Source organism: Leguminivora glycinivorella, chromosome 2 (assembly GCF_023078275.1).
Source record: "Leguminivora glycinivorella isolate SPB_JAAS2020 chromosome 2, LegGlyc_1.1, whole genome shotgun sequence".
NCBI lineage: Eukaryota > Metazoa > Arthropoda > Insecta > Lepidoptera > Tortricidae > Leguminivora > Leguminivora glycinivorella.
Window position 1 is genome coordinate 5366140 of NC_062972.1, and position 23582 is coordinate 5389721.

The 23582-nt window shown below is 39.4% G+C and overlaps 1 protein-coding gene across 1 annotated transcript; it reads left to right on the top strand.

The window, feature by feature from the left end:
• The first annotated feature begins 35 nt into the window (after positions 1-35).
• Positions 36-23080, top strand: LOC125242228 (carboxylesterase 4A). Its single transcript, XM_048150961.1, has 13 exons — positions 36-405; positions 6839-7031; position 8425; positions 9314-9378; positions 9616-9753; positions 12004-12285; positions 12392-12461; positions 12604-12753; positions 13196-13417; positions 18133-18273; positions 21863-21994; positions 22293-22476; positions 22645-23080. Exons 1-13 carry the CDS (start codon positions 209-211, stop codon positions 22988-22990), a joined length of 2121 nt encoding a protein of 706 aa, XP_048006918.1. The 5' UTR covers positions 36-208; the 3' UTR covers positions 22991-23080.
• Positions 23081-23582: the final 502 nt, after the last annotated feature.

Genomic DNA, 23582 nt, shown 5'->3' on the forward strand with positions numbered 1-23582 from the left:
TGTCACACCATAAAACACGGACACATTGCAGATAACGGGGGTCCTGTAATCATCTCCCGTTTCCGCCACCCAGCTCAGTCAGATATGTATTTGTCGTAGTGTAAACTTCAGTCTTACACCGACCCAATTGAATATTAGACTATCCTCTTCTGTAAACCTCGGTTTAGTTTAGTTACTGTTTATTTTCCTGGCGTTGACCACCTTTATTATGTACTTTATAGTGTGTTGCGCGCTAGGATCGCTGTTGAGCAACCCAGTGGTTGTTGAGGCAGTGGTGGGTGGTGCCCCGGCGGCGCCGCCTGAGCCTGACGCTGCAGTGGTCTTTGTACAGAAATATGGAAGGAGTGCGAGACTTGAAGGGATCAAGAATGATAGGCTTGGATATTACAGTTTCATGGGTATCAAGTAAGTGTCATTTTACTAGCGAAATAGTACCGTAAGGTAAGGCGTAATCATCTGTGCAAGTCGTGAAGATCTTGATAAATCCGTCGCAAGGACGGAACAAAACTGAACCATAAGACATGATACATATATTAATTATAGAAAATTGCCAAAATGAAAGGGGGGCAAACATAAATGACAAGTTACTGGGTCAAGTGGGGTATCGTTAGAAAGAGCTCAAACTGTACGTATCAATACTATTTTATATATTTTTTTTGTAGTGAAAAAAAAAGAATTATGAAGGAAAATGTAAAAAAATACCCCCCCTAACTTTCAGTTTAATCATTAATCAAGATGTATATCAGATTGTACTTCGAATTGAAGTAAAAATTGTAATAAAGAAATATTCCTGAAAAACCAACATAGTATCAAAGAAGATCGAGTATTATAGAGTTAGGTACTCGCTACAGGGTTAGGCGATTCTGGCGAAGTAAAATGTGTAATCACAGTGCATAGACTGCCATCTCTTGACACAGGCTTGAAACTTTTGAACCTGAGTTTTGACAATTTGGCCCATATTCTTAGCTTGATATGTTTTAAAATGTCAAATATTAATATTAGCGCCATCTAGCTGAGCGTACCCCAAAGGTGTAATGCCATCTAGGCCACCGTACCTTTTTGTGTATGGTACTGAGGTACGTTTTTTTCTTAGACTTTATCTGTCTATACGGAGTTATATATGTCTTTGATAGTATCACAACAGGTCGCGCAAATTCGCAAAGTTAGCAAATTCACCGAGACTACCGAGAGATGGCGCTATACCTATACTAAGATTATTTTAACTATTGAAAGTTTGTACGGATACGGAACCCTCGGTGGGCGAGTCCGACTCGCACTTGGCCGGTTTTATTTAACTTACTGAAAGTTTACATTGTTGCAAGTTGCAAGCAACCAAAGTTGAAAGGAAAAAACTACCGCCCTAGTTACTTATTGGTAAGTCTAAAATTTATCATTTATTTCAATAAGCTGTGAGTTTGCTTCCGTAAGCAAACTCGTAACCATTTACACTTGAAAGTTTTCAGCTTACGAGTCAAAACTTACCGTTAGCTTACAAAAACCATTTACATTTGATAGTTTTGCAGAAGTTGCTTATATAAGCAGTAAAACTCACAGGTGTAAAGGCGGCCTTAGATCTATGGGTCGCTGAAGAGTTCCATTCAGATCATCATCACCATCAGCAGTTCCACTTCATCAAATGACGCAACGTTTAATGTAAGTCGTTGATTTTCAGATGAAAATACAAAAGTCTCTGTAAATCACGATCTGACGACCGGTCTGGCTACTCTGGCTCAGTCGGTAGTGACCCTGCCTAGTGCTAAGCTGCGGTCCTGGGTTCGAACCCGGTAAGGGCATATACCAAGAGCATTGAATCACTAATCACGTTTTGGCATATATTTGTTTGATGAGCACAGATATTTGTTCTTGTCATGGATGTTTTCTATGCATGTAAGTATGTATTTATGTATATAAGTGATATAAGTATGTATATGTATATCGTCCCCTATCACCCATATTACAAGATTTGCTTAGTTTGGGGCCCAAGCCAACAGCGCAGAGGCCCTTTAAGATAGTTTAGTTTAAAAAGTAATGTGACAGTAACCGGCGATTATCCCTATAGTAATGCACCCAAGGACAAACCCCGGTTAGTGTAGAACTATTGTAAGAATAATTTTTAAGAAAAAAAAAACCGCCGCCTTTGGGGTTCTGGTGAAAGCTACTTGCGAATGTTGGATTATGTAGAAATGTGTAGGTATTTTTTAACCGACTTCAAAAAAGGAGGAGGTTCTCAATTCGACTGAATGTTTTTTTTATTTTTTTTTATTTTTTTGTATGTATGTTCCTCGATATCTCCGAGAATTGTGAACCGATTTTCAAAATTTTTTTTTTGATCGAACGGGTATAACCCCGAGATGGTCCCATTGGCACCAAGTCAGGGTCTGATGATGGGATCCTGGAGAAATCGAGGGAACTCTTCAAATGTTATAGGCACATGTAATGTTTTTAGTGTATTTTTCAAAGGTAAACCAGTATTTACGCCTGATGGTAATAATTTTATGTGGCTGAGCTGATGATGGAAGGTCAACTCCTCAATGGTTAGGAGTTAAGGGATAATTCTTTCACTAGTGTACATATATTCGGACTGATACGTATAATATCAATAGGAACCACTAAAAATCAACAAATAAATTAACTTTTTAACAAAAAATAAAACCGCCTTCAAAAATAAGCGCGTTACAAAACACGGAGAAACTAAAAAGCAAAAAATAATAAACCTTCGAATTCAGATTTCTTATCGGATTGCAATAATCTAAACATCCAAATTATAAACAAATAAATTATTTTTGGAGTCGGTGCCAGCCTGCGTATGGTTGGGTGGGGCAAACAGGCAATAGCAAGGCGACGAACAGGTCTGGTACCAACTACAAAAATAATTGATTTGTTTATAATTTGGATGTTTAGATTATTGCAATCCGATAAGAAATCTGAATTCGAAGGTTTATTATTTTTTGCTTTTTAGTTTCTCCGTGTTTTGTAACGCGCTTATTTTTGAAGGCGGTTTTATTTTTTGTTAAAAAGTTAATTTTTTAAACTGCTTTTAATGCTTTAAGTATTTGATGGCAACAAAAATCAATATACGTATACCGTTAAGGTTTGAGGAGTTTCCTCAATTCCTCATGAATCCGATTATAAGAAATCGAAGATTGACAAAACTTGACTTGAAAACTCAATATGCTTAACAAACATAACTAAATAAATATTACTGTTCTGAAATTAAATGCAACCAAAGTCACTATAAGTCTGCCCTTCAGATTTGAGGAGTTCGGTTTTGACCATCATCAGCACTTCCACTGCACCAAATGTCACTGTTCTGGACGTAATAAAGTGCATGCTGTTATTATAAAAATACCAAAGTCACTATAAGCGTGCCGTTCAGATTTGAGGAGTTCCGTTCTGACCATCATCAGGAGTTCCACTGCACCAAATGTCACTGTTCTGGACGTAAGGGCATGCTGTTCTTATAAAAATACCAAAGTCACTATAAGCGTGCCGTTCAGATTTGAGGAGTTCCGTTCTGACCATCATCAGCAGTTCCACTGCACCAAATGTCACTGTTCCGTACGTAAATGCATGCTGTTCCTTTAAAAACACAAAAATCACCATATGTATGCCTTTCAGATTTGAGGAATTCCCTCGATTTCTCCAGGATCCCATCATCAGAACTGGGTTTTGAGAAAAATGGAACCAATCTGTATGCATATACATTCAATCAAAAAAAAATTTTCAAAATCGGTCTAGTAACGACGGAGATATCGAGGAACAAACATTAAAAAAAAATACAGACGAATTGAGAACCACCTTCCTTTGAGAGATTTGAGGCGGCGGTTAAAAAGGTGCAAAAAGAAATCGGGCTATTAGGTTGAGTTGCTGGTGAATTAACCGGTACTATCGGAAAAACTATGGCACCTGCTTTGCTCATTTGTTATAAAACATGACAAAATAGGCAGGCGGTGACTCGCCAACTCACTAGGTCTCACTATGGGTCCCCGAAAACGCGTCTTATGCATATTTCACTTCCACCCTGCAAGCTTATAGCTCTGGCACCCCAGCACCCCACTCTGGGCGGCCGGTTAAGGCAAGCCAGAGGTGAGAGTCCTGCGGCCCCTGCTCAGTGTTCACTCCGGCCGGCCAGTGAAGGCAAGCCGGAGGGAGGGGCCTGGCCGACTATCGGGGGCATGGGACCCAAGTAAAGGGACGCCATTTCCCATTCAGTTCGCCACAAGCTGCCCTGGGGGCTTATTTATTATTATTTATTTTATCACCATCATCATCCTCCTTGCTTTATCACGGCATTCGCCACGGCTCATCCTCAAAGTCACTGTAAAATTGTAAATAGTTAAATATGCTGTTCATATTTGAGGAGTTCCCTTGATTTCTCATGGATCCCATTACCAAAACTCGAGCTCGAGTAAAATGTGACTTGAGACCCCAACGTCCCAACACTCCAACGTGCTTAACAACCATAATAATTTAAGGTTAAACCAAAAACTTCATAGATAAACTAATAGAGCCTAAAGCCTAAGGCCATCACAAAAGAAGTAAGTATTATTATTTAAACTTTTTTAGTTTAGAACAAACATAAAAATATTTGTATTCGTGATTGTGCATCGTCCAATGTCAGACGGGGCGAAAGGAAGTTGCGATAAGCAATTCCTGTTGGAATCGCTGTGATAAGAATACGACTTGCTAAAAAGAGTAAAAAGTAATAATAGAATGTTAGGTTGTCATATTGTGTTTTAATATGTTTTGATAAATGTTTTCTTCACAAACAAAAAAAATACCGGCCAAGTGCGAGTCGGACTCGCCCACGAGGGTTCTGTTGCCGTACAAAGTACAAACTTACAAACAATAGTTAAAATAATGTTATTCATACAACCAAAGACATATGTAACTCCGTATAGACAGATAAAGTCTAAGAAAAAAACATACCTCAAAACCATACAGAAAAAGGTACGGTGACCTAGATGGCGATACACCTTTGGGGGACGGACGCTCGGCTAGATGACGCTAATATTAATATTTGACATTTTAACACATATCAAGCTAAGAATATGGGCCAAATTGTCAAAACTGATGTTCAAAAGTTTTAAGCCTGTGTCGAGAGATTGCAGTCTATGCACTGTGATTACACATTTTACTTTGACAGTAACTCTCTATAATACTCGATCCTCTTTGATTCAACTCTAAAGACTTTACTGGTAGAAGTATAGGTAGGTAAGGTACCAATAAACATGACTGTGTGTGTGTGTATAGCGCCATCTCTCGGTGAATTCGCTAACTTATTTGCGGGACCGGTATAGTTGGGTATAGTATGTTGGTTTTTCAGAGTTAATCATTGTATTATGATTGTGAACCGAATTCAACAGTTTTGACGTGAAACGTTAGGTGAACGTCTTTAAAAACCCGTAGTAGAGTGACCGGACCGAAAACCAGGTGTAACGAAAAGTGTTATGGCGCGGCGGCTTATATCTCTGTAACTATAATACCTACACAGACGATTTTAATATGAATGTATAGAGGAAAGTAGCCATTACTCGGACATTATAATTTGCTGATACAGATGGCGCCACTTTTGCAGTAAAAGCGTTCCATTCGGGCCAAAAATGTCGTTTTTTGTAGTGTTTGTTTAGCAAGTACTCACAAAAATTGTATTGTGCTGTACCATAAAATGCTATTGTTAGATAGATCTAGTGTTAAATTATCGAAATATTATAAAAAACTAACATATTTATTTATGACCAGCTGGAAAAATTCAATAATGTGGCATTTTTTACAAAAATTTGGTGCTTGTTCATATTTGAGGACATCGTATGCAAAAATTAAAGCATAAAACTGTCAAAAATTACTTAAAACACTAAGATTAACTAATAAGGATTAAAATAAATATACATTATCCATAGTAAAACTTATTCATCTTATGAAATAATGCATTAGAAACTATGGCGGCGGCAACGGATGGCAATGTACTGAAACTTGTTGGCAATAGTGACTCTTTCGATTCGTTTGAGGCAATCATATGATAAAATTAAAGCATAAAACCATCAAAAATTACTAAAAACACTAAGACTAACTAATAAAGATTACAATAAATATACATTTTCTATACTAAAACAAACATATTCATCTCCTCCAATATGTATTAGAATGTAAGGCGCCGCCGTCGCATATAACATACCGAAGCAATCTTGTCTCTTCCGATTTAACTATTCCTCAAAGCGATAACTTATGTAGGTACCTAGTTCTTGAGATATTTACATAGGAATGTGACAGACGGACAGAGCGGCACCATAATTCCTTTTGTACCTTTTTGGTACGGAACCCTAAAAACACTGGCACGCCCTCAATTCTTATGTCTCTTCTCTTACCGACTCTACCTTCTTGATACCTATGTATATCAATAAAACTATAGACGGATGGTTTTAAGCAGAATCTGAACCACTTTGTCTTTCCGTACATTCTCATGAAGCATACCATGCACCAGATCCGTCATCATCAAATCATCATCCTGTCCTGGCCGGCTTCGGCCTCGGCGACTGGATTTGTATATGTATTGTACCGGTTAGGGAGAGCGACGGTAGCCTATTTTTGCCGTGAATGTGCGACCACATTCACAGCAGGTCAGCACTCAGCACCCCTCTGATGAAATTATAATTTATGACCGCAGGTGATTGGGCCTTTAACTCGTCGTTTTGCATCGATACATCATAATACCATACTAATAGAAACAGATACCTACACTGCTATACTCAATCTCCAATCGTGATGGTACCGTGTTCCCAAAACTCAATATTTTTAAGAAAATTATCCAAATGTTTGTTGACCAGCTGGCTATGTTCAGATATGCCGAGCCGCCCGTGGGACCGCGGCGATTCCAGCGTCCGGTTCGTCGCATGCTGACCGGAGACGTCAACGCCACCCGCTACTGCCCGCCTTGTATTCAGCCCGACACTCGCAACCCTGGCCGTGTTATAGGCCAAGAGGATTGCTTGTGTCTCAATGTGTTCTCCCCAAAAATGCCAGGGAGGAGGAAGGTTAGTTTATTAACGCGTCTGTCAATAAAACTCCCGCTAATGCCCGACTAATCCTAATCCAACTATCCAGCCCTACAGGCGCAAGCGCAACCCTGGGCGAGTCTTGAGTCAAGAGAATTGAAAGCACAAGTGCTTACAATGTGTTTTTAATGTGTCGTCTTTTCTCCCTGAATATGCTGGGGGGAGGAAGAAGGTTAGTCACACGACACTCGTATCTAACGTAACCCTGGTTAATATTTTTTAAGAAAAAAAAACCGCCTTCCTTTGGGGTTCTGGTGATAAATACTTTCAAATGTTGAATGAGGAATTGAGGAAACTCCTCAAACCTTAACCGTATACGTATATTGATTTTTGTTGCCATCGAATAATTAAAGCATTAAAAGCAGTTTAAAAAATACCTACACATTTCTACATAATCCAACATTCGCAAGTAGCTTTCACCAGAACCCCAAAGGCGGCGGTTTTTTTTTTCTTAAAAATTATTTTTTAATGTTTGTTATTCGATATCTCCGTCATTTCTGAACCGATTTTGAAATTTGAATGATTCTGGAGTACCTACAGATGAGAATGATTATCAGAACGGAACTCTAACCAGGGGCGGCTCACTCCGCGATTCTAACGCCACGCTGGAAGTACATGCCGGCGGCCGCAAGTTTGCGGCCCATTCAGTAGTGAAGACCTTCGCGCGGCGCAATAGAAGTCATTGTCGGCTGCTTGCGAGCGGTCCGTTTGTTAATGTAGGTAAGAATTTAGAATGGCGGCATTTTGTGAATATCAAAGGAGTGAGCCTTAATTCTCTACTTGTACTATTATGTATTCTGTGCTCTAATGCGTAGTCCAGAATTAGAAATGTACCTTATCTTTAATGTTTGCTAAGCTAATTAGATTTGTAATCCATATTTTTTATTACATTGCGTTCCATGTGACTTTCGTAATTAGACGACTTTCGCAATTACCCTAATGCACTATATTTGTTATGTAAGCCCTTATGATTTTCTTATACATACATATAACATACATATAATCACGCCTGTATCCCATAAAGGGGTAGGCAGAACACATGAAACTACTAAAGCTTCAGTTTTCTTATATATAATACAAAAGTTTCTATATAAATGCTCCGTTCAGATTTGAAGAATTCCCTTAGTTCCTCATGAATAAATAAATAAATATTGGAGACATCTTACACTACAGATCAACTTAGCCCCAAACTAAGCAAAGCTTGTACTATGGGTGCTAAGCGACGATATACATACTTAAATAGATAAATACATACTTATATACATAGAAAACATCCATGACTAAAGATTCTCAGGAACAAAATATCTGTGCTCATCACACAAATAAATGCTCTTACTGGGATTCGAACCCAGGACCGCGGCATAGCAGGCAGGGTCACTACCGACTGAGCCAGACCGGTCGTATGTCGTATACATAAAAAATATAAAATTCACTATAAGGGTGACGTTCAGACTTGAGGAGTTCCATTCTAATCAAGATCACCGGTTCCACTGCACCAAATGTCACTGTTCTGAACGTAAATGCATGCTGTTCTTATAAAAATACCAAAGTCACTATAAGTGTACCGTTCAGATTTGAGGAGTTCCGTTCTGATCTTCATCAGCAGTTTCACTGCACCAAATGTCACTGTTCTGGACGTAAGTGCATGCTGTTCTTATAAAAATGCCAAAGTCACTATACGTGTGCCGTTCAGATTTGAGGAGTTCCGTTCTGACCATCATCAGCAGTTCCACTGCACCAAATGTCACTGTTCTGGACGTAAGTGCATGCTGTTCTTTTAACAATACCAAAGTCACTATAAGTGTGCCGTTCAGATTTGAGGAGTTCCGTTCTGACCATCATCAGCAGTTCCACTGCACCAAATATCGCTGTTCCGTACGTAAATGCATGCTGTTCCTTTAAAAACACAAAAATCACCATATGTATTCCTTTCAGATTTGAGGAGTTCCCTCGATTTCTCCAGGATCCCATCATCAGAACTGGGTTTTGATAAAAATAGGACCAATCTGTATATGTATACACATTCAATGAAAAAAAATAATTTCAAAATCGGTCCAGTAATGAGGGAGATGTCGAGGAACAAACATTAAAAAAAATAAAAAAATAAAAATACAGACGAATTGAGAACCCCTTCCCTTGAGATTTGGAAGGCAGTTAAAAAGATTTGTATCTCGATATATTCTCTCGTGAAAGTCGGGAATATCAATACATCTTTCTAAAAATTTAAGAGATACAGTAATAATTATGTAATTCATTTACAGGTAGTCCAGTCATCTTTTATATTCACGGCGGGAATTATCGAACAGGGTCAACTTCTGCCTATGGTGTAAGTATAGATTGTTACCTCTAGGAATTATACAGCACTGCAGGCCTAGCACATGATGGCCGCGAGAGTATGTCGCCGCGAGATAGACTACCTGTCCTTATGTCATTAATACAATTAGACAAAGACGTGTCATCTATCTCGCGGCGACATACTCCCGCTCCCGCGGCCATCATGTGCTAGGCCTACTGGGAGGGGTCCTTCCTCCCTAAACAGCCACATAATACTTTTTTTTTATAGGGACAACATTTAGCCCAGAAGGACACTATCATCGTGTCAGCGCAGTACCGGCTGGGTTCTCTTGGATATCTCAGCACGGGAGAGAGGGATGCTTCAGGCAACGCTGGGCTGTTCGACCTGCGTTCAGCTATGACATGGGTAACAAGTGTTCAAGTTTGCGTTATGCACTACCTAATACCTACTTCTTTGTCTTCTCTTCTTTTTACCTCGTGTTGTTTGTGTCCGTCCGAACGAAACTCAATACTTGTCTTTGCTTAACACGTTCACGGACGGCTAGTAACGTCATCTGTCATAGACCAAAGGACTAGTTTTTTAAGGTGCGCGGGGCCCGAGGGCCCCGCGATGCCTATGTTTTTTTGTTTTGTTTTTTGTCTAATGTATTTTTGTCTTTTTGGTTTGTCTTGACATTAAGTTTTGACTTATCGTTTACAAAAGTGTTCCGCGTGGGAGCACTATCTGTCCGCAGCTCGGCCTGCGGCCTCGTGTGCTTGGGAGCCTCTCAGACACGCTCCGGGCCTTCGACCCTTCGCGTAGTTACTGTGGGGTTGTAGGGAAGTTGGAGCTTAAACACGACCCTAAAATCTTGAGAAGCTCACGCCGGGCCTACGGCCTGCGGCCTCCGGCCCGCCGTTTTGCTTCTCTAGGACCTTTTACTATTGGGTCGTGTTTAAGCTCCGACTTCCCAGTCCGCAAGCGAGCCTCTCAGGGATGCTCCGGGCCTTCGACCCTACGCGGAGCTCGGCCTTCGGCCTTCGCTGGGTTTCGAAGCTCCTCGAAACCCAGCGCTCCTCGAAGCTCAGTCGCTTTTTAGACACTTTAATTATTTGTTCTGCTTGGGAGCACTCTCTGCCCGCAGCTCGGCCTGCGGCCTTCGCGTGCTTGGGAGCCTCTCAGACACGCTCCGGGCCTTCGGCCCTACGCGTAGTTACTGTGGGGGTTGTAGGGAAGGTGGCGCGCCTCTCAGGGACGCTCCGGGCCTTCGACCCTACACGGAGCTCGGCCTTCGGCCTTCGCTGGGTTTTTAAGCTCCGCGTCGGGCCTCCGGCCCGCCGCGTCGCTTTTTAAACACTTTTACTTATATTTGTTTGCGACTCTCGAGAAATGACCTTCGGACTCTGGAACGCTCCCTCAAGCTGGTAGGGAAATTTGACGTTGTGCCCTCTCGCCACCGTTTTTGAGTTTTTCAAAAAAAATTTTTTCTCATTCCTATTTTTGGCCCCCGTTCTTACCACGTGCCAAATTTTAGAGCGCTCGGACCGAAGATAAAAAAAAATCGGCCATTTTGAAACTTTGTAACTGCCATTTGATGGATCTCAAATAACTGTACTGTACAACATTAGTTTAAGCACTTTTAACCTTTTTCCTACCATTACGGAGCTATGGCGATTTAAAAAAAAACCTCCATACGAATTTCAATTGGCCTTCAAAGGCCGCCATTTTGAATTTTTCAAAATTTTCTTTTTGTATACTAATCTCGGGGCGGCTATCCACCCGTGTGCCAAATTTCAGCGCGCTCAGACCATTTTTATTTTTTTCAAAAAAAAGGTCGGCCATTTTGATTTTTTTTTTAATTCTATTCGATGGACCTCAGGTGATTGTATAACATTTGTTCAAGCACTTTTCACTTCTTTGTACCGTTACGGAGCTATGGCGATTAAAAAAAACCTCCATACAAATTTCAATTGACCCTCAAAGGCCGCCATTTTGAATTTTTCAAAATTTTCTTTTTGAATACAAATCGTGGGGCAACCTTCCACCCGTGTGCCAAATCTCAGCGCGTTAGGAGTTAGGACCATTTTGAAATAAAAAAAAAGAGTCGGCCATTTTGAATTTTTTTCTTAAAAAAAAAGAAAATCTTAAAAAAAAAGTCGGTCATTTTGAAAAAAAATGGCGGCGTCAAAAACTGCCCAGGGTCCTCTATGACATTTGGTCGAATACCCCCGCCCCGGCTATCTCCTGCCGTTTGGCCAGGCCGTCCAACATTTTTTTTTACCCGGAACCGGTAGACCGACGGTCGGATTTCTCCGGGGTCGCAGGACCAACCTCTATACGACCACACCAAACACTGCCACCTGCGGAACCTGCGGGTTGCAGCTTTATATTATATAGAATAGATAGAAACAAATGACTACGCGTATGCTATAGCATACGTGTCCAAGCATAACGTGAGTTGCGACTGTTGTGAGTTATTTTATACTCACAAAATTCGGGATATTGGACCTTTTATTGCGGGGTCTATACCTGTATAATTACGATGATGGACTAAGATATTATAATTATTAAGTTCTTAAAAGATGGTGTAAACTACCGAACTATTTTGGTGGAATACTCAGAGCACTGTGGTGGATAGCTAATACTCTAATACCTTCTATTACGTAATTCTTCCAGATTAACGACTACATAGAATTTTTCGGCGGCGACAAAAAACGCATAGTCGTCATGGGTCAAGGCTCCGGCGGCAGCGCCGCGTCCCTCATGGCACTGTCCTCCGAAGGTCGAGCGGCCACCGGCGTCATCGCCCTGTCCGGGACCCCGCTGTCCCCGGGCGCCGTGAGGACAGACCCGGCCAGCCATGCTAAAGCTCTGGCGAAGGTTACCAATTGTCCCGATTCTCCGCCTGAGAGATTACTTTTATGTTTGAGGAGTATACCGGCCGAAAAGATAGTTTTGGTGAGAACTTAGCTTTTTATTTCTATCATGAAATTAACAGATCTAGATCTAAGGATAATTGGATACTTACAAGTCAGGCACTGAACTGAGAATTCATTTTTTTCAGGCAGACTCGGAAATTAGTATGAGTATGGTCGATACGGAAAGGTTCTTACAGGATATATCTGGTCGATCAGGTAAGTAACAAATAGGCGGCATAAGCGGGTAAATAATGTTTTGAAAATCAGCTTTTCTAAAAACACAATACATAAATCTTTATTGTCTATTTGGAATAGCGAAGGAGAGGCAGAAGAAAGTCAATGTGACGGAATTTTTCAGGAGCGGGTGCGCGAGTGGAAGGCAAGGAGGATCTAAGAGGTCTACCACCAATCGTAGAGGAGCAACCAGCCGACGCACTCAATAAGAAGACTAAACGGATACCCATGCTCACTGGCGTCGTCTCTGCGGAAACCGCACGTGCGGTTCAAGGTAGATACCACCGTTTCTCATAATGTTCATCTCATGTGAACGGTACATAGTAGGTAGGTACTACTACAAAGTCAACAAACTGTCACACTGGTGATAAAATCATGACGGTTCTGCACTTTCGGCTAGCTCAGGTATTCTCCAAATTTATTTACTTACTTTACTTGGTCCGGTGCGTACGGTTAGGTCACCCAGAGGAGTGGAGTAGGTAGAACTTATGAATTGATACTTAAACCTACTATTTATGGCAACCATGCGGCCTACGAGATAACTAAAGTTTTTCATGATCTTACACTTACCGCGTACCATACCTAAACATAAAAAACCTGAAAAGGAAAGATGGGTCCCGTTGGTGTAGATTCATTCTGTCTCTCATGTTTGTTATTGAAACGCCTGCAAAATTTCCATAGCAACAAACTGTAAATTACTGTCTCATTTGTTCCAGGCAAATACGCAGGCTTCCTAACCAACAAGCTAAACGACCTCAACTTCATAAAGAACGAGTTGATCGGCGGGCTGCGCGGAGTCGTGTCCGACGTGCGAGGGCTGATCCCGGATCTGACTAGCCAGCTGCCCGCGGGACTGCCGCAGCTGGACTACTACCAGACGCTCTTCGACAGTTCCTTCAACGTTGTCGATGGGCTAATACAGATTGCTGAGGCTACAGGTCAGGGCCGATAGAGACGGGCTGCAACCCTACTTTCACCTTGTACTTATATATTCTGTGCTTTCACGTGATTGCATTATTGCATTTCCTGCTCTGGGACACAATTTTTTTCTTATTTGCATACGATTTTTTTGACTTAAATTTAACTGTGGAACAAAAAAATCATATCTTCATAGGTGATGTGGAAAGTAGTTGCGTAACTTGGTAGCAATAGCAGGACAATCTGTGTGTCACATCACAACTGTCACAAGGGAGCAAAATGACACATTTACGGTAAATAATTTTTCATCACATTTGCTGTTTAAAGGTCTCATTGCGTCTACGTGTACTGAAGCATAATGTACTATTTTATTCCCAAGGGAATAATGGATTTAGTTTTAAAAATTAATACAACCCGTACAATACTTCAGGCAAAGGATGTTTCAATCAGCCAAGGATTTTTGTTGCACAACCAAAATTTGACTATTAAGCTACAAAAGATATTATACGGTATGAAAAATGCAATTTATTTATGTTTTAGAATTATTTCAGTCTGTTTTGCATTTATTTCGTAAATTTAACTCAGATAAATCGTTATAATTTACAATCTGACAATATGTTCTCGACTCGCGCTTGACCGCGTGCCAGCGCGAGGCACCCACCGTTGCCTAGCAACGGAGAGTACAACAGATCAAAATTAATGAATTAATGATAAATAAGTAAAAATTTAGTTCAATTATATGATTGCTTTTTTGAACATTGCATTTAATTTATGCAGGACTTTCGTGTTTGTTTTCGTTCAAAAAGTGTTTGTTATCAAAAACAATGGAATTTAATGTGAATAATCTGATATAGATGAAGATACACTACTGGTCTTTGCGTCGTCGTTGCGTTGAAGGTTTTGCCTTATGACTTTTTTTTGTATCATATTTTTCTCTCAAATGTGATGAAAAACATTGTGTGTAACTCAGGAGGTAAGGATATTAAATACTGCGGCTGTCGTGAATATATCAGGACACTCGTATTTAATGACCCCCTTACCTCCCTTGTTGCACAATGTACTATTGATACCGTCTAATAAGTACACAGGTACTTTTTTCCTTATGACCTACAAGGAATATAAGTACTTACCTAGTTATTTGTTTTCTTCTTCTTCGTCGTATCCTCATGGCTGAGGTACGTGACGACTGTGGACACTCTTCACCAGTGCTCTCCACGCTACTCGATCCTGTTATTTATTTTTCCCCTCACTAGCTCGGAAACACGTGTTTTGTCCTTTAATACCAGCGGGTAAAAACGCATTTTATCCACTAGTGGGTAAAGTAATTTGTCCTTGAATAAAGTCAAATTAACTGCTTTAAAATTGATAAAAGTAGGTGAATCTAGTAATACAGATGATTTACCACCTGTGGAACTACTGGAAGCAGTGATAAACGCATTTTTTGCGTTGTAGTTTCCTCGCTATAGTGAGGGGAAAAGTTTTGTGTTACACTCGGGTGCAAATGTATTTTACTTCTCGTGTGTTAAAAAACTCGCAAGTTTAGGATTCTATTTTCGAACCACTCGCTTCGCTCGTGGTTCAACTATAGCATCCTTTCACTTGCTCGTTTTTCAATTCCACACTCGGCGTTAAAATACAACTTTTCCCCCTTGTATAAAAAATAACTATTACAACGGGGCAAAGTTCTTGTTCAGTCGCACTGTAGATACGATACGATAGTCGCACTGTCGATACGTCGTTGCCATTCCGAAAAAGTAATAATTCTGTTTCAAAATCAACCCTAATTTGAATTGGCAGACGAATAGGGTGCTGTGAGCTCAAAAGGAAGCTTTTAAAAGCCCTAAACTAGGGTGAATTAATTTGTAATCCTTTGTCGGCCCCATGGCGCCCAGGTAGTTATTTTTTCCCCTTCTCAACGAAGGGGAAGAGTCACTTCAGTCACAGGCAGGAATGGTGCCAGTTGAACAGGCTTAGAACGGAACATGGGCTTTGCGGAGACTACATGTTTAAGTGTGGCTGGAGAAACTCTCCGACATGTGACTGCGGAGCCTCTGCCCAGACAATACATCACATAATTCATGACTGCCCAAAGAGGAAATACACTGGCCACTCCCTGGACTTGCTCAGCCCTGATGTGAACGCAGCCCGTTGGGTGAAGAAGCTAGATATAAAATTGTAGTCCTTAAGTTGATAATAGTTTGTTAGTAAGCGACCAGTTTATAGCCATACGATTAAATAAATAAATAACTTCCTAGTTAGAGAGGCGATCGCACCGAGTGTCCCGGGTCCCGGGAATCCGGGATATAAAATCAATACTGCAGATAGGTATGTTAGGTTCCCTAGAAATAAAATAGGTGCGTAGGTTTTTCATTGCGCAGGCTCGTAGGTATTGCTTACATAATGCTTAAATGCGTACTTTATATTTGATTCAACGTAATAGTTATTTGTTTTACAAGGGGGCAAAGTAGTTGTTTAACCGCACGTGCCAATATTGATACCTGAGCAAGTGAAAGATTCCACTATTGAACCGCGAGCGTAGCGAGTGGTTCAAAAAGTGGAATCTTGAGCTTTGCGAGGGTATCAAGGCACGAAGGTTAAACAAACTTTGCCAACGAATGAAACACAAAATTTTTCACCACACCAACACGAACAAAATACTGACTATAAAACATCAAAATGAATCAAATCCATCAATTTATCCAATATTTATGATTCAAAATCATCATTTATAAGTAAAATCTAACAGCCAGATTAAGACATCGAGTTAAAATTTGTATGAAATTACTTTGCCCCCTTGTGGGTAAAATGCAATTTTGTTATCTGTTTTCGAATAGCAAAGAAAGCTTTTCCCAGTTGGTGTGGTGAAAAATTATTAATTTCTTCAGTATCTGGTGCCTGCCTTCAAATCTAGAGACACGATAGTTTTTGTAGTACCTAACTACCTAACGAATAGTCCAAGCCACATATTATTTAGGTAAGGTGTCGATGTCGATTTTGGGAAGCTAGGGAGTTGTGGAGTTAGGAACTTGGCTATACATGATTCACTTTTTGACAATGCAGCCTTGCATCTAATTTTTAACCGCCGCTCCAAATCTCAAGAAAGGGGGTTCTCAATTCGTCTGTATTTTTTTATTTTTAGGGTTCCGTACAAAAAGGTACAAAAGGAACCCTTATGGCGCCGCTCTGTCCGTCTGTCTGTCTGTCCGTCTGTCACATTGAAATATCTCGAGAACTACTTATGCTATCGATTTGAAATTTGGAATAGTTATGAACATTGTTAACCTCTACAAATTGAAGGAATATTTTTTTTTAATTTATTAATAGTCAATATAGAAAATGGCAAAAATGAACTGTAAATGTCAAGTTACTAGGTCAAGTCTAGGTCGTTAGAAAGAACTCAAATTCTACATATCAAAACCATTTTTAAAATTTTTTTGTTGTGTCAAGAAAAATAATTTTGAAGGAAAATGTAAAAAAATCCCCCCCCTATCTTCGAAGTTTACCGAAGAAAAATTATAAATATTTATGAAACATTGGTTCTGTGCTAAATATTACAGGAAAAATAAAATCATGTCTGTATTCTGGAAACTTTTTTTTAATTAACAAAAAACTTTTCAGATTTTAAACTTCAATTTACCCACCTTCGTGGATGTATATCGTTCATGAAATGAACACAAAATTTTACGTAAAATATCTTCTTTCAAATAAAATAAAAACTGCCGAAATCGGTTAACATTATAAAGAATTATCCCTGAAAAACCAACATACTATACAGGTCGCGCAAATTAGTTAGCGAATTCACCGAGAGATGGCGTTATACACAATAATACTCATCATTAGTACATACTGTATACAGTCTTTAGAGTTATCTGAAAAACTTGAGATTTTAACTATTGAAAGTTTGTACGGAACCCTCGGTGGGCGATGACTCGCACTTGGCCGGTTTTTTTTCATGTTTGTTCCACGATATCTCCGTCGTTACTGGACCGATTTTGAATTTTTTTTTAATTGTATATGTATACAAATTGGTCCCATTTTTATCAGAACCTAGTTCTGATGATGGGATCCTGGAGAAATCGAGGGAACTCCTCAAAATCTGAAAGGCATACATATTTTTTTTCTTAAAAATTATTATAAGAACAGCTTGCATTTACGTTCAGAACAGAACAGTGACATTTGGTGCAGTGGAACTTCTGATGATGATCAGAACGAAACTCCTCAAATCTGAACGGCACACTTAGTGACTTTCGTATTTTTATATAGGAACAGCATGCATTTAAGTTCAGAACATTGACATTTATTTGTTAGGAGATTTGTTCTCTTTGTTATGTTTGTTAAGTAATTTGAGTTTTCAAGTCAAATTTTGTCAAGCTCGATTTCTTATAATCGGATATTGGATTCATGAGGAATTGAGGAAACTCCTCAAACCTTAACGGTATAGGTAGGTAAGTATATTCATTTGTATTTCCATCAAATAATCAAAGATTTACATTAAAAAAGTCCTACACATTTCTACATAATCCATCAACATTCGCAAGTACCTTTCACCAGAACCCCAAAAGCGGCGGTTTTTTTTCTTATAAATATAATGTTTTGGTGCGCGAACATTTTCTTTCAATTCAAAGCTTAGAATTAGAAGTCGATCCTATTTGCCGACCAATAGCTAGTATTACATATTTATTATGGACAGGACATGGCATACTGTAAATGTACCTAACTCTTTTTGCCCTTGCAGGCGACGCGCTATTCAACTTCCCGGCATACCAGAGTGTGAAGCAATGGAGCCAAGGCGGTGGGCACGCCTACCTCTACAGCTTCGAGCATGTGGGCAACCTCAGCAAGGGCTCGCACTTCCTCCCCGGCGTGCCGCTTGCAGGTAATACCTCTTCTCTGCTACACACTCGACGAGTGGCGTGGGAAGTAGGCAGAGGCATAGTGTGGCCGCGCCGCGTACTCGTCATGCCCACCGCTCCCTATTTTCTTATTTTTATTTTATTTTATTTTTTATTAAGTAAATATTCTATGGTAAAATTTGATTGCGTAACGGGTACCTACTGTTTGGGATTTTCGGTAACATGGCCAAAATCAAAACTGGTATTTCTAGCAAATGTGTGAATAAAAAATTAAAAATGCTGCAATTTTCGTTCATAGGTACATGGACATCAATTGCACGTTTAACAGCAAAAACGAATCTAGTGAGCATATTCTGACGACCGGTTTGGCTTAGTCGGTAGTGACCCTGCCTGCTATTTAAGCCGAATTCGAATAAATGAAAAACCGGGTTCGAATCCCGGTAAGGGCTTTTATTTGTGTGATGAGCACAGATATTTGTTCCTGAGTCATGGATTCTATGTATATAAGTATGTATTTATCTATTTAAGTATGTATATCGTCGCTTAGCACCCATAGTACTCCCAATAATAATCTGATAATTTAGTAGTGAACTTAAGGTAATTAATTACGGCTCATAATCAGTAATAAGACGATAATTTTTTTGAACTTTTACCTCAGTAGGATCATGTCTCCCGTAGAAAGAAATGCAATAGTGATAAGGTGGAATTAAGTTAAAATTTATTTGAAGCTGGTCCATTTACGTAAATATAGCCTAAAATTAAATATTTACGTAAATAAATCAATCAGTCTTGATTACAAGTTACTAACTAATATTGTATTCAGCTGACACCATCTGTCCCACATTGTAAGGGATACACGATCCACCTATTTGGACGGTGGATCAAGTCTTAGACTAAACGATGCATAATTTAACCAAGTACCGGTTTATAGGTAAAAGGATTATAAAATATTATTTGTAACAGTTGTTGAAGAGAAACTAGTAAAACAGGTTTGCACCAAGTGTCCCGTATGCAAGGGAGGGATGTTGGACGTCCTAATCCGAGGCGGATCATGCCTCCCATAGTAAGGGAGACATGGTTTAGTTATATAAAATATGGGAGGATCTTGTGCACCATAGTCAGGGACACATGGGGTGATCTAATGAAACTAAATTGTTGATATAAAGATATCTAACCAAAATCGAAAATAGCATAAAATAACGTTTACTAAATTATGTTTTAGTATTAAAAGAAAAAGAATATCTTAAATAAATCAAATATAGTATACATAATTTTGTTTGATATTCTATGGTATTCTATGCTAGACATGGTCCCCTTAAGGGAGACTTGATCCTTGGTGATCATGTCTCCCGCAAAAAAATGTACCAAGTCTCCTTTATAGTATTAGGTTAGAAATTATTTCGTAAGCAAAGTTATACTTTAGATAAACGCTATTTTTCAATCAAAACGCATGGCTAATCAAATATCTTACAAAATGAAACAGTTTCTTCTGCAAATCTATACTTTTTTGTAATAAATAAAAGCCTGCAAATACTCATCAAAATGCTCTTGCGCCGCCATAGAACATGTGAAGACCTGTCACTTTGAAACGTCATATAGTTGACACACCCGACTGTGAAAAAAAGTTTGCCCGTACCATAGACAAAAAGTGTTGCTATAAGGTGTCCCCAATATTTATTTATTTATATTTAACATTTCCTTTTGCAATTTTTAAGTTTCTAGTGTACTATTGATATGGTTATGGTTTATTAGAAAAAAAAATATGGGACATTCTTACACAGATTGACTGAGGCCCTCGGTAAGCTCAAGAAGGCTTGTGTTGTGGGTACTCAGACAACGATATATATACCTACTTAATATATAAATACTTATAAACATACATAGAAAACATCCTCTCGACGACCGGTCTGGCTCAGTCGGTAGTGACCCTGCCTGCTGAGCCGCGGTCCTGTGTTCGAATCCCGGTAAGGGCATTTATTTGTGTGATGAGCACAGATATTTGGATGTTTTCTATGTATATAAGTATGTATATCGTCGCTTAGCACCCATAGTACAAGCTTTGCTTAGTTTGGGGCTAAGTTGATCTGTATTCTGTGTAAGGTGTCCCCCAATATTTATTTTATATTTATTTTGTGCGAATCTGAATAGGGGGCTCTACAGCTAACTTAAACTTAACTTATATAGCAAATACAATACAGATGTAGTGAAAAAAATATTTGTTAGATACGGAAACTTACGAACGTATCATATGATAAATCACGAAATGGACGAATTGCGTATTAACAAATCGCGAAGTCGGCGAAATGCGGTCGGACAAATCACTTAATTGACCAATTGTGTATTGACAAATCGCGAAATGGACTCATCACATGATGGACGAACTGCGTAGTAGGCGAACGGACGAAATACGATTTGGACGAACCGCGTATTGGACGTACAGCTAACAAATCCAGTAGGTACGCTGTGGTTCAAAGCAACTAGAGACCAGGGTGAAGCCATGTGTATATACCTACGCATGGCAGGGTGAAGCCATGTGTTACTCGATATCTCCGAGAATCGTGGACCGATTTTCAAAATATACCGGTATAACCCCGAGCATGGTCCCATTGGCACCAAGTCAGGGTCTGATGATGGGGAAATCGAGGGAACTCTTCAAATGTTATAGGCACATGTAATGTTTTTATTAGTCTATTTTTCAAAGGTACACCAGTATTTTTAGAGTTCCGTAGTCAACTAGGTCTACCAGGAACTTTTATATTAGCATCCTCTTTAATTTAATACCTTATTTATTGTATTTTTAACCGACTTCAAAGAAAGGAGGAGGTTTTCAATTCGACTAAATGTTTTTTTTTTTGTATGTATGTTACTCGATATCTCCGAGAATCATGGACCGATTTTCAAAATTTTTTTTTCAATCGATCAGGTATAACCCCGAGATGGTCCCATTGGCACCAAGTCGGGGTCTGATGACGGGATCTTGGAGAAATCGAGGGAACTCTTCAAATGTTATAGGCTACATGTTTTTAGTGTATTTTTCAAAGCTAAGCTGAGGCTGAGCTGATGATGGAAGGTCAACTCCTCAATGGTTAGGAGTTAAAGGATAATTCTTTCACTACTGTACATATATTCGGACTGATACATATAATATCAATAGGAACCACTAAAAATCAACAAATAAATAAACTTTTTAACAAAAAATAAAACCGCCTTCAAAAATAAGCGCGTTACAAAACACGGAGAAACTAAAAAGCAAAAAATAATAAACCTTTGAATTCAGATTTCTTATCGGATAATCTAAACATCCAAATTATAAACAAATCAATTATTTTTGGAGTCGGGGCCAGCCTGCGTATGGTTGGGTGGAGCAAACAGGAAATAGCAAGGCGACGAACAGGTCTGATACCGACTACAAAAATAATTGATTTGTTTATAATTTGGATGTTTAGATTATTGCAATCCGATAAGAAATCTGAATTCAAAGGTTTATTATTTTTTGCTTTTTAGTTTCTCCGTGTTTTGTAACGCGCTTATTTTTGAAGGCGGTTTTATTTTTTGTTAAAAAGTTTATTTATTATAACTCTGCCATAGTAAACAAATATAATTAAATTACAGAGGCAGACCCTACTAGAAATAAACGGGAGACAACATCGAAAACGAAGCCAGGACCTTCCCATGGAGACGAGTTAGCTTACATATTCGAGCCTCTGGACGAAAACGGCAAATCGATCGCCGAAGAAGTGTCAGGTAAGGGACCATCCACATTCCACACTCATGAGTTGCAGCGGAGTTGCGGCGCGCGCCACGTCTCCGCCACGCCGCGAGACATGCGTCGCGAGTGGGGACGCTGCCTAACAGACCGACATTCAATTGTGATTTTTTAAGAAAACTTATTTCTCCATGGAAATCATACAAAAAATCCTTTTGAAAATACGTTGTCATTTTTTTTAAATTTAATTTAAACTTTAAATTCATCGATTCTTTAAAAACGTTAAAATGTTAGTTTTATTTTTTATTATTGACAGTTGTGTGATTTCCATTCCAGCATCGGACGCGCGCGCTCGGGAGAACTTCGTCAACATCATCTCCAAGTTCGCGCACGAGCTGACCCCAGTCGAGGCCAAAAACAACTCCAGGAGACCCGGACTGGCAGGCTTCCTGCCCTTTTCTGAGGGTAACGAGCAGTTCTTGAAGATCAACGAGGATGTCACTGTAGATAAGGACTTCAGGTAGGCACACTACGACACGACTTATGAAATAATCACTATAACTTTTGAACGTTGATATACTTATTAGAAAATATAGTCATCAGTCATCACCATTTTATTGGAAAATATGTTTTCGATTTGATTTATCCATGATTTATCAATGTTCATGAATTTTCCTACCTTCTTTAGATACTGCCAGATGGGCCTCTGGGGAAACATAGCTGATCGTCTCACAGGCGCGCTTTGCAAAAACCTCATCGGTAACCTGCTGAACCTACACTCTATCGTGACTCCAGATATCAAACTCCCCATCCAGGTGCCCACCAACGTTCCTAACCCCTTGGGTGGCTTAGGCAACGGGGGCAACCCTCTGGGAGGATTAGCCAACGGGGGCGATGCAGTGGGAGGTTTGGGCAACGTCGGGGGCAACGCTTTGGGAGGACTGGGCGGCCTTGGTGGGTTAATGGGAGGGAACAAGGGCCAGAGTCAGCGGCAAACGGCCCAGAAACCCAAGGCCACCACGCACCTTCAATGAACTTTCCTAATCTTCCTTTTAGATTTTAAAAATATGTACTTAGGTCAAGAAAGATAAAATTGATGATTAAATAAAATTTGGAATCATTAATACGCGATTTTTAATCAATTTTTAATCAATTTGCGAAAAGTCTCATACTTACATATCGATAAACACGTCGCATCGGTAACTAATACAATTATTACTACTTGTACCCAATGAAATGTCGAGTGTATGTACGGATGTTGCAATTTACTCGTACATTGAAGATAACAACATAGCATATCGATTTATTGCGTTCACAAGGATACCTAGTACCTACTAATAATTATTTATCATTTAGCCAAGAATTTTATATATATCTCTGGATAGTGCGTGCCGACCAATGAGTTGAAGCCAGGTTCATTCACCTTTACTCCTATGTTCTATCTCATTCCAACACTGTGATGTATTGCCAGATAAGTTAATAAAAAAAACGTATAAAACATTCTTCAATCAAATTGACTTACTTTTCTTTGTATTATACAAAAAAAAACTCAATCAAAAACCTTATTTCACGGAGAAACCTTCAATGAACTTTCCTAATCTTCCTTTTAGATTTTAAAAATATGTA

What these genes read in the sequence shown, in the direction of transcription:
- LOC125242228 (XM_048150961.1), top strand. Translation starts at nt 209, where the DNA reads ATGTACTTTATAGTGTGTTGCGCGCTAGGATCGCTGTTGAGCAACCCA. An exon ending in TACAGTTTCATGGGTATCAA is followed by an intron (nt 406 to 6,838) that starts GTAAGTGTCATT and finishes GGCTATGTTCAG; the next exon opens with ATATGCCGAGCCGCCCGTGG. An exon ending in AACCGCACGTGCGGTTCAAG is followed by an intron (nt 12,754 to 13,195) that starts GTAGATACCACC and finishes CATTTGTTCCAG; the next exon opens with GCAAATACGCAGGCTTCCTA.